We start from the raw sequence: 12,316 nt of genomic DNA, 5'->3' as shown, positions 1-12,316 counted from the left end.
CCCCCCCCTCCCTGTCCGGTCCGGGTTCGCTTGCCTCGTCAGCGTCCGCGTTTTTCCCGGCCCCCCCCAACCCCCCCGGACAGGACCCCCTTGAGCTCGTCCCGCAGCTGCCACCATGAGCGGTAAGGATGAGTCCACTCCAAGCTTAGGGGTGGGAGAGGAGTGAGGGGGCGCGCGCGAGGGCCGACCGGGCGGTCCCCGCTGTGAGGGGGGGGCGGGCGGGAGGCGGCGGCGGCGGCCTTGGTCCCGCCCGGGGCGGAGGGAAGGGAGGGAGAAGGGGCAGTGGCGGGGCCTCTGAGAAGGAGGGGGATGGGCCGCCCGCCCCCGGGGAGGGGGCAGCGTGGCCTCGCCCGCCCCCTGCCCGCCCCGGCCACGGGGGACGGGCCTTACCCCCCACGACTCGGCCGCCCGCCTGAGGCTCCTCCCGCGGGGGGCTGGAGCCGTGGGGGCGGCCCGAGCAGTGCAGGCCCCGCCCGGGCCAACCGCCTCTCTGGTCCGCCCTCTGGTTGCAGCCTGCCCTTAGGCCCTCCCTACCCTCCGTAGGTTCCCCCCCGCCACTATCCCGCCCCTTCCACGCCCCTCACCCCGAAACCGCCCTTTCCTCCCAGGGTCCACCCTCTGTCCGCCCCGAAACCTCTTGGTTTCTAACCCGGGGACCCCTTTAGCCCCTTGCCAGTATTCACAAATGTTTCCGCGCCCACACTTTTTCTCTCTTCCCCCTTTTCCCTCCTCAAAAAACTTCAATTTTTTTCTTTTCTATCTCCTTACCCTAATTTTAGCAAGCTTTCCATCCACCCACATGTTGTTTTCTGCCTTGCATATTATCCTTTTTTTCCCCAGGATACTTTTTCTTATTTTGAAACTCTTTGAACATGTCCACCATTCCTCATATTTCCTGTCCGAAGAGCACTTTTTCATTGTTTTCTGAATTTAATCTTGCACAGGGAAAATTGAGGCCCTGTTTTGGCTCCACTGTGCCTAGTTCATGTCTTGCACGCATCCTCCAACTGTCCTTTCTCCCCCAATCCATTCTTTTTTGATACTGGCGCCTTCCACCTTCCTGTTAGCCATTTTTGTTTCATCATAACCTCCTTTACTCTTCTTCACTTTACCCTTTTTCTTCTCCAACTCTAAGTTTCGTATGTTTTAATTCTTTTTAGACCAAGATCACTCCATGGATGAAATGACAGCCGTGGTGAAGATTGAAAAAGGAGTCGGTGGCAGTAACGGGGGCAATGGTAATGGCGGTGGTGCCTTTTCTCAGGCTCGGAGCAGCAGCACAGGCAGTAGCAGCAGTGGTGGAGGAGGAGGAGGAGGGCAGGTAAGTGATGATCAGGGCAGAGTGGGGACGGTGTTGAGAGGCTGTAAATATTTTTTGATGTTTTTTTGCAGGAATAATTTTAGGAAGGGGCTAAACTCTCACAGATAGGGAAGTAAGCACAGATAGGCAAGTGACTTGCAGATCCCCCAAGGTGAGAATTTCAGTAGTACTGATAGGTCAGCTTTTTGTTTCTGTTTTTGGCTTTGTCTGTACTGTTTATTTGTTGTATACTGCCCCCTGGGCTGGCAGCTGTGTGTCAGTAAAGCAGCTCCTTTTCTCTTCCTTATTTTTTGGCCAGGAATCCCAGCCATCCCCTTTGGCTTTGCTGGCAGCAACTTGCAGCAGAATTGAGTCACCCAATGAAAACAGCAACAACTCCCAGGGCCCAAGCCAGTCAGGGGGCACAGGTGAGCTTGACCTCACAGCCACACAACTCTCACAGGGTGCCAATGGCTGGCAGATCATCTCTTCCTCCTCTGGGGCCACCCCTACCTCAAAGGAACAGAGTGGCAGCAGTACCAATGGCAGCAATGGCGGTGAGTCTTCCAAGAATCGCTCGGTCTCTGGCGGGCAGTATGTCGTGGCTGCCACCTCCAACCTACAGAACCAGCAAGTCCTGACAGGACTACCTGGGGTGATGCCTAATATTCAGTATCAAGTAATCCCACAGTTCCAGACCGTTGATGGGCAACAGCTGCAGTTTGCTGCCACTGGGGCCCAAGTGCAACAGGATGGTTCTGGTCAAATACAGATCATACCAGGTGCAAACCAACAGATCATCACAAATCGAGGAAGTGGAGGCAACATTATTGCTGCTATGCCAAACTTACTCCAGCAGGCTGTCCCCCTCCAAGGCCTAACTAATAATGTACTCTCAGGACAGACTCAGTATGTGACCAATGTACCAGTGGCCCTGAATGGGAATATCACCTTGCTACCTGTCAACAGCGTTTCTGCAGCTACCTTGACTCCTAGCTCTCAGGCAGTCACCATCAGCAGCTCTGGGTCCCAGGAGAGTGGCTCACAGCCCGTCACCTCAGGGACTGCCATCAGTTCTGCCAGTTTGGTATCATCACAAGCCAGTTCCAGCTCCTTTTTCACCAATGCCAATAGCTACTCAACAACTACTACCACCAGCAACATGGGAATTATGAATTTTACCACCAGCGGATCAGCAGGAACCAACTCTCAAGGCCAGACACCCCAGAGGGTCAGTGGGCTACAGGGCTCTGATGCTCTGAACATCCAGCAGAACCAGACATCTGGAGGCTCACTGCAAGCAAGTCAACAAAAAGAGGGAGAGCAAAACCAGCAGACACAGCAACAAATTCTTATCCAGCCTCAGCTAGTTCAAGGGGGACAGACCCTCCAGGCTCTCCAAGCAGCACCATTGTCAGGACAGACCTTTACAACTCAAGCTATCTCCCAGGAAACCCTTCAGAACCTCCAGCTTCAGGCTGTTCCAAACTCTGGCCCCATCATCATCCGGACACCTACAGTGGGGCCCAATGGACAGGTCAGTTGGCAGACTCTTCAGCTGCAGAACCTCCAAGTTCAGAACCCACAGGCCCAGACAATCACCTTGGCTCCAATGCAGGGTGTTTCCTTGGGGCAGACCAGCAGCAGCAGTACCACACTTACACCCATTGCCTCAGCTGCCTCCATCCCTGCCGGCACAGTCACTGTGAATGCTGCTCAGCTCTCTTCCATGCCTGGCCTCCAGACCATTAACCTCAGTGCATTGGGTGCTTCAGGAATCCAGGTGCACCAGCTTCCAAGCCTGCCCTTGGCTATAGCAAATGCCCCAGGTAAGGCTTTAAATCTTTTGCATTTATTTCCAGAGTTAACTAGCATCTCTGCTGAAACTGTTATCTAAAGAAGGGAATAAAGCCTTTTGGGGATAAAACTTGTTGAGGGCTAGTCATTTAGGCAAGTCGATTAGAGAATTAACGGTGAATATTTAAGTCATTTGAAACCGACTTAATGGAAACTTTCCTTTTTTTTTTTTTTTTTTTTTTTTCAGTTAATTTGATGAGCTAGGAGCACTTCTGGGCAAAGTGTCCCTTGGGTCTCTGTAGTTCCAGTGCCTCTGTGGCTATAGAACAAGGGTAGCCAAACTTTTTCCATAAAGGGCCAGGTAGTAAATATTTTAGGTCTTGTACGTCACATACAGTCCTAGTCACATACTCTTTTGTTTTTTTCAGAGTTTTAAAAAAATCTTTAAAAATGTAAAAACTATTCGTACCTTGTGGGCTTTATTGGCCTTCAGGCCCATCCCTATATAGGGTAAGACTTGATTATATTACTTGATCTATTTGTAGGACAGTTTTAAGTCATCAGATATTTCTCATTAACTAACTCCTAAGCAAGGGAAAAGTGACATAGTGGATTCAAAGAGGATTTTTCAGCAAAATAAGTTATCTGGTTAATTTTTACTTAACCAGAATATCCTGCTCTTTGAGAAGCTGGTTAATCAAGGTTTAGTTTTTTTTAACCCCTAGTTACCTTAAAAGTAGACTCTGTCTACCTCCTCTTACACTGATGTGTATTTTTAATAAGCTTCCTAGGTGATTCTGATACTTCCTAGATAAGAGAACTATTTCTTCGACTTCTTTGAAAGTAGTGTGTGGTTAAGAAGGGAGGCGAGAGAAAGGGAGTGAGGCCTGGACTGGAGTGGGGAGGTGGAGTTGAGAGTAGTTAGGAAAAAGAAGAGCACTGCAGGGAAAAAGTTGCTGGGGAAGGAGTAAATACTGGAATATAAGTTGAATCAGTTGACCACATCATTCACTTTGAACTATGTTTCACTGCAGGTTAATTTGAAATTTAAAACATACCATTGAAATAGGTAAAAGTTAGTCTATTTAGAATTTAGTATTTTAAATTCCATCATGATGGAACTAATCTTTAATAAAGCATAGTAAAAATACACAGTTTTTTATTTTGCCATAATGTATTAAAATTGGGATGGGAAGTATACCACTGAACTTCTAATTCCATTGGGATATCTGTGGATTTATGAATTGCCTACTTTTATTATAAAGTTCTCTTCCCATTTATACCCATTCTTATGTAAGAGGATAACAAATAGGTAACTGTATTTCCTGCCTCCAACAGTTTTGGAAAATCTGGGATGGGGAAGAGAGTCTGTCTAAGTTCCCTAATTTTGTTATATTCTTCTGGTGTGTTAAAATGATTACATTTCAAACCTTAGAAAGACAGGAGTTTTCTTGGTCAATGGGAGACCTAGGAATAGAAAGTTAGAGCTGGAAAGGACCTAAGAAATCATCTAGTACAACTGCCTTATTTTCTAGATGGCCACACTGAGATAGTGAGGAGCACTTAAGTGATGAGACCAGAGCTGCAGTGGGGACTTGCTGTCTAGAGCATTATCTGTTAGTTTTAACTCGGAATGTGTGAAATCTTTTAGATGTTAAAAATGTTTTAGAAAAGATATCTTTGTTTCTTTGAAACTTAATGTTGTAGAGCTGACAAGTGTTTTATAGACTAAGAATTATGGGAGTAAAAACAAAGTTTAATGAAAACTGAACTCAACAGCCTGGAAAATTAGACACTTTCTGGGTAATATACACTAGCGTGTTTGTTTCTCTTTGCTCTTAGGTGGTTGTATTTAGCAGTTTTGCTCTTAAGAGGAAAGTGAAGCTGTGGGATTGTTTCAGTTAGTAATAATTTGGATCCTTGCAATTTCTGAAAGGTTTATATCTTAGGCTCTAGAGAAGTAATGAGGCACTCTCATTGCTAAATCATGCTCTGGGGAAGTCTGCCATTTAACATGTCATAGGATAGGGCTACCTAGCTGTTACTGATGGTCTGTGAGCTCAAGAAAATGCATGCCTTTCTGTAAGGTAGGAGCAGCTTGACATTCACTAATGAGAGAAAGAGGCTCTTGAAAGGCCATTTTGTGGGAGTTGGGATTGTTTGCTTCATTAATAGTGGTTTCTGAAGATACAAGTTTCCTCCTTTCTGGTTAGACTTGTGCAACATTCTCCCCCCACCCCCACACCAAATAATCTGACTTTATCTTTAATGAAAGATAATAAAAACATTTCCTGAAGCTTAGTGCTGTTCAGCTGTTGCCTGGGTGCTACAAAGTGTCTAATTTTACCTCCTTTTCTGGTTTACAGTTATTTTTGTGTAAAAAACTCAACCTCTAGGCAATATGATATAATAGAGCAGTGGATGTGAAATCATGTTGTAACATAGGTAGATAGCACTGTACAAAGTGAGACATTTTACGTGGTTGTGGAAGACTGCAGCTTTCATCGTGTTCACTTAGTCTATTCACATTTATTATTTTTAAAAAGCATCTTTTAAAAATCTAAGCTTTCCTGTTGACTTTCACTCGTTTACTTCTGTTTGCTGAATGCACAGGCAAAGGCATGAACCTTAGAACCAAAACAAGCCAGCCATTTCTGTATTCCTGTTTTTTATTGAGGCTTTGCTCCTGCTCCTGGTGGGTGGTAGGGAGGAAGGGACCACCCAGTAAAAACTGAGTTTAGTTTCCAGACAGTGAAGTGATCTATAGACTCTTAATATTTTTGTTGTTTTTGTTTTTTAAATTAACAGCTTTGTTTTTTATCTATCAGGACTCTTTCCTTTCATTTTGAAGCGGCACTCTTATAGATCTTGTTTTTCCAGTTTAAAGCTTCAGGTTTTTTCTCTGCCACTGCTAAGTTCCGAAAACTTCTACCAGGTTGAGTGGGGGCTGGCTTTGAAAGCCTTGAGTTTGGATGACTTCGTGGGAGTTCTGCCTAATAAAGAGCACAGGGCTGGACTTTGGCAAGAGAATAGAACATACTTCCTTGATGGCTATAATTCACTGAAGAAACAAATTTCAGGCACTAAAAATAAAAATTTCACATCTCAGTTTTATCGGGGTCAGGAAAATGTCTTCTCTTAGAAGTTCAGTTGAATATGATAATAGAGTTGGTTTGCCAACTGTATCGCTAAACTTAGGGTCAGATTGCTGAGATCTAATTTGCTAAAAAGTTGTATTTTAGACTGGTGCATTTGAATATTAGTGCTAAGTAGGTTTAGATGATTTAAGTGTTCAGAATTATTCTAGTGCACAAAGGTGATCTGAGAGAATTTTCTATTTTAAAATAATACAAGGTTATGGGGGTGAGGATTTAATAATATGGGTAACTGTTGAACCACTGTGTTATATTACTTGAAACCAATATAAGATTGTATATCAGTGATACTTCAATAAAAAAAATAGTGCAATGTCAGATGTTTCTGCATCATTTAACCTTCTTTATCCAATATTTGTTTCTTAGGGTAATGTTAGTGCTTTTTAAATTATTTAAGTTTAAGTAGAAAAGGTTTTATTTAAAACCTAGGTGTCTTAATTGATTTTTCAAAGACAGAGAAGTCTTCAGACCTTTTCAGTTGCTCCTATTTATTCATTCCAGTGGCTTTCTGTAAATGACGTCATTGTTAAATCATGTTGCATTGTGTAATGTGGCCATTTTAGTTCTCAGTTAAGTAATGAGCACAAGGGTGCCTAATGTTTCAGAAAAGTTTAGTATCTGTTCTTATATTTCCTTTTCCCTTTAATTGTTCCACTTTGTTAAGTAGCATGTAAATGTTGCCACTAATACTTCATTTCTGCTCATTCCTTGCTTCTAATTGTTTTGTTTTTCCCACCTTGAAAATGTTGCAAAATGTTAGGATGAATACTGTAGAAAAGTTTTATTACATAATGCTTTGTAAGTTATTCATTGGGTGTCTGTAAACATTATTAGGTAATCATTGAAATTTTTTACTTTGCTGTTTAACTGAAAAACAAGCATACTGTTTTTCATATTTCTTAGAGAAGGCGTGTCACAATAGTGCTATCCCTTTCTCTAACATGTAGCATTATTATAGAGGCCCTGGTGTGCTGAAGCATTATTTTTAAATGTATCTGCCCACACTATGGCTATATTGTTAATACTCTGCTAGGTTTTAAGAATTTTTCCCCTTAGAAGACCCTGAAAAAGTTTCTGTAGAAAGATTTTTTTTCCAGAGTTGATTGCACATCTGGGCTATAATTTGAATTTGTGTGTTTGTTTGCTCCAGTGTTTTTAAAACTGAATAGCTTATGGAAACTTGTTTGACAAGTTTGGATGTGCCTATCTAATTTACTATGAATCCTTCTCACCCTGTATATGTGCATAAAGTAAATAATAATTTAACAATTTCAAAGGAGTTAAAATATAAGAATACCTAGGTCAAGACAAAGTCTTAAGCCTTTAAGAAATAAAAGAACTAAAACACTTAAAAATCTAGACATCTCTGAAAATTTTTTTTTAATGGTTTTTATAGGAGAGCAAATGTTTGCTGCAAATGATCTAAATAAGGTTAAATGCTATTGAGATGGATCTTTTCAGATTATTTAGTGTTCTTTATTGAATTGATGGTTTAAAAGTTATAATAGCTCTTTGGGAACATGATACAGTTAAACCAGACTATTTGTGGTAATAGCAATTAAACTGAAGGTTGCTCCAGCTAGAAACCCTCATGCCCTCCAACGCCCCATTTTGACAAAACTTCAGACATACAAAGATGCAGTGACTTGCTAGAGGTCACTGACAACTTTAAGAGTGTCAGAGCTTTTGATTTCAGATCAATATCCTGTTACACTATGAAATTTTCTTACCTTTTACAGGATTTTTCCAAGTAGAAAAATTATTTTTTTATCCAGTTCAGTTATTTTGAAGTGTTACTAACATTTATAGCCTAAGGACAGGTAACAGGGAGAAAAAAAAAAAAAAGCAAAAATGCCATTTGGGCATGGTTAATCAACAACTTTGTAAACTTTGTTACAAGTCAGGATTTGTTGTGACAAGATTAATTAATTTGGATTTATTTAATCTGTAATTGAATGAAATGTAAATAATCGATGATGTGATTAAAATATTAGGGAGGGAGGAGCAAGATGGTGAAAGAGAAATCAAAGACTTAGATAATCAGTCTTTGAAAACCTGAAAAGTCTGCTGTGTCATATTGCCATGGGGGGGGGGGGGAAGATATGATCTTTTTTCCTGTTACTTTTTTTTCCTATGTTTGAGACTTTTTTTATAGCAAACTTTATCTCCTTGTTATTCCCTATCTGTTGTTTTCCATGTTATTCTGGAAATTCCCTTTCAGTGCCATCCTTTCCCTACCTTCTACATTTCTGATTTTTTAAAAAATGTTATCCCAATATACTTGTTGGGGTTAACAACCAATTGAGAGAATACATAAGGCCCAATTTTGTCCAGGCCCTACATTGTGCACTGTATTTCTTAGTTTATGAGTGGAATATCAGAAAATACTCTGCTTATAATTCTTTGGCAAGTCTCTTGCACTCATGAAAAAAATGTATTTTAATTCTATACAGACTATTTGTCTTAAGGTTAAAGCCCTTAACTCTAAAAACTGTATTTGGAACTTTCCCATATTATCAAGAAATTTCTTTGGTTTGGTGTTCTTTTAAAAGAATATCTGTTGGCATTATGTTTTGTATGGCCTCCTTGTTTAGCCTTAAATGCTATTACTAATTCAGTAATGCTCATGGTTCAGTTAAGATTCTTAGGCATTTACTGAACACTAGTATACTTAGTAATATAGTGTAACAGTGAAGTGGATTACAAGTTTAGATGCTTCATAGACAAATTTAGCAAAATTTATTATTTATTCTGCGTCAAATGTGCTAGGCTCTTAGGATTCATTGAAAACAGATGATGGATGGCCCCTGCTTTCATGGAGCACCAGTTGCTGTGGTGCTATAGTTACAACAAATAATGCACTTTCAGAGAGGACTGTTTTGTCATAGTTAATCCTGAGAGTTGCAACAGAATATTGGAAATAATAGGGCCAAAGTAATTTATTTTTTATTTTTTATTTTTTTATTTTTTATGTTATCATTAATATACAATTACATGAAGAACATTATGTTTACTAGGCTCCCCCCTTCACCAAGTGCCCCCCCCCACATCCCATTACAGTCACTGTAGTAAGATGCTGTAGTCACTACTTGTCTTCACTGTGTTGCACAGCCCTCCCCATGCACCCCCCTATATTATACAAACTAATCGTAATGCCCCCTTTCTTTTTCCCACCCTTATCCCTCCCTTCCCACCCATCCTCCCCAGTCCCTTTTTCTTTGGTAACTGTTACTCCATTCTTGGGTTCTGTGATTCTGCTGCTGTTTTGTTCCTTCAGTTTTTCTTTGTTCTTATACTCCACAGATGAGTGAAATCATTTGATACTTGTCTTTCTCCACCTGGCCTATTTCACTGAGCATAATACCCTCTAGCTCCATTTATGTTGTTGCAAATGGTAGGATTTGTTTTCTTCTTATGGCTGAATAATATTCCATTGTGTATATGTACCACATCTTCTGTATCCATTCATCTACTGATGGACACTTAGGTTGCTTCCATTTCTTGGCTATTGTAAATAGTACTGTGATAAACATAGGGGTGCATCTGTCTTTTTCAAACTGGGCTGCTGCATTCTTAGGGTAATTCCTAGGAGTGGAATTCCTGGGTCAAATGGTTTGTCTATTTTGAGCTTTTTGAGAAACCTCCATACTGCTTTCCACAATGGTTGAACTAATTTACATTCCCACCAGCAGTGTAGGAGGGTTCCCCAGGGCCATTGTATTTTGGATTTATATTATAGTCTTCTGATACTTTTATATATATTGTCAGGTTAGTTATTTTTAATTAAAATGCTGTCATGTCCTTTAATATTTTCTTAACTGTTTATGTATTTACCTGTTATTTTGGCTCAAGTTTGGAAAAGCAGATGCATACAAAAGAGAGAAGAGAATTGCATAAATACTGTGATTTTTTAATTTTTGTTCACTGTTAAATCCCTAGCATTTACATATTTTTTGGGGGAAATTATTTAAAGTGAAAGAATATACAAAGTAAGTTATTTTTTAAATAATGATTTTTAATTGTAAAAAAATACATAAAATTGACCATCTTAACAATTTTTAAGTGTATAGTAGTGTTAAATATTCATTTGTTATGCATCAGATCCCCAGAACTTTTTCATCTTATAAAACTGAAACTCTATACCCATTAAATTGTCATTTCCCCCTTCCCCTAGCTCCTTGCAATCATTTTTCTACTTTATATTAATTTCACTAGTTTAGATATGTTATATAGGTGGAATCATATATTGTCTTTGTGTGACTGGCATTTCACCTAACATGTTCTCAAAGTTCATCCATATTGTAGTATATGCAGGATTTCCTTTTTTAAAGGATAAATAATAATATTGTACATACATACCACATTTTCTTCATTCATCTATGATGGACATTTGGGTTGCTTCTGTGAGTAGTTCTTCTGTGAATCTGGGTGTGCCAATATCTCTTCAGGATCCTGCTTTCAATTCTTTTGGATATATATCCAGAAATAGGATGGCTGGTTTACGTGGTAGTTCTGTTTTTTTATTTTTTGAGGAAATATATTAATTTTTTGTAACTTTGCTTTTGTCTTCTATAAACAAACTTTTTAAAAAAGTTCATAGTCAAAACTACATTTTAAGCTTTTCCTATCTGAGCAGTTCTCTTGAAAGATTTTCTCCAAATTTCTTAGCTTAATGGAGGAAGATTGTTAATATTGTATAACTGATAACCCAGCTGCTTTTACACTATTTAAATCTTGGATGTTTGTGAAGTAAGATGCTTAAAATGGAACTCAAGGGTTGAGATTTGAAACAGGAATTATTGCTGCTTAGGTTTGCACAAGAAAAATAATTATGATATACAGTGTGTTTGAGCATGCTTTTAAAGATAAATCATTCTTAGATAACTAATTGCTTACCTCCTTGTTTTAATTACTTATGCATAAGAGGCCACAGAAAGGCAAAGATGGCTTTTTGTTGGCAAGCATTTTCTTTTGGAATTAATTCAGTGACCTTCCTGAGCCCCAGAAAATGACAATTGTCCTATCATTCCAGACAATGGATATTCTCATCTTCCCCTAATACAGATGCTTAGAAAACTGCAGTATGGCCATGCATCTTGGTGTAGTACTAATTAATCTTTTAGTCAAATGCCTGGTCAGAGCTGTCTTAATGAAAGCACTAACATATTACATTGTTTTATTTTTACTGAAATGTGAAGCAAATTCAGATATATCCAGACTTAAAATTATTGGTGGTTCTTTGATTTATTCCTGAAAATATTCTGACAAATAATTGGCTTAAGTCTTATAATTAATATTACAGTAGCCAAAATGGAAACATTACAAAATATTATCATCAAAGCACATTATCTAGATGTGCCTTACCATAAAAACTTAAGAAAGGTATTTAAACTGAAAAAAATAGGCACCTTTATTTCCTGCACTTTTTTCTTGGTGTTAAAATTTTTTGCTTCACAGACTTACTTGGTTTTAATCATTGCTGCTTGCAGAGGAATCTGATGCCATTTAAAAGTGGTACCAGCCAAGAAATTTCTCCCTTTCCAAAAAAACCAAGCATTAAACTTCAAGCATACTTTTCATTTTATTTCTCTCCTAAAGCCTCAGTCCTATACGTAGCATTGTCTAGAATGATTCTCTTAATGAAAATGTTACTGAAGGACTACTAATGTAATCATCTGAAGATCAAGGTATCGTAGGGATCTCAGTAGAGGATTATTTGGACACACCTAGCATTCTGTTCAGCATGATCTACAAGATTATACCTAGAGAAAATAAAGATATATAAAGGTTATACTTGGAAAGCATAAGCTTTCTGTTCAGTTAGGAAGTCAGGTTCTGAGGCTTTTCTAGTTCTGGCTCAAAACCACCATCAGGCTCATACAGCTGCCTTATAAAAACTGAAATGGAGGCTGATAATGAAACCTGCTCATGAATGGTTCTATTTATAAATGAATCATATTGTATTATGTCTCCTGTTTTCCTGGACCCCCGCCACCCCAGCCCCATTTCTGTTCCCAACCTCCCATGAGACACTGATACTGTGAACAACCTCAGGAGCTTGCTA

At 39.6% G+C, this 12,316-nt stretch overlaps 1 protein-coding gene across 1 annotated transcript in view; it reads left to right on the top strand.

The window, feature by feature from the left end:
- The window catches only part of SP1 (Sp1 transcription factor), a 40,203-nt gene continuing 27,887 nt past the window's right edge, over positions 1–12,316 (top strand). The window contains exons 1-3 of the mRNA XM_037007180.2: positions 1–122; positions 1,161–1,321; positions 1,620–3,129. Of these exons, the coding sequence (XP_036863075.2) occupies positions 116–122; positions 1,161–1,321; positions 1,620–3,129 (1,678 nt within the window). The 5' untranslated portion in view covers positions 1–115. The remainder of the gene's footprint in view (positions 123–1,160; positions 1,322–1,619; positions 3,130–12,316) is intronic.

Source organism: Manis javanica, chromosome 10, assembly GCF_040802235.1.
Source record: "Manis javanica isolate MJ-LG chromosome 10, MJ_LKY, whole genome shotgun sequence".
Taxonomy (NCBI): Eukaryota; Metazoa; Chordata; class Mammalia; order Pholidota; family Manidae; genus Manis; species Manis javanica.
This window is presented reverse-complemented; position numbering and strand designations above follow the sequence as displayed.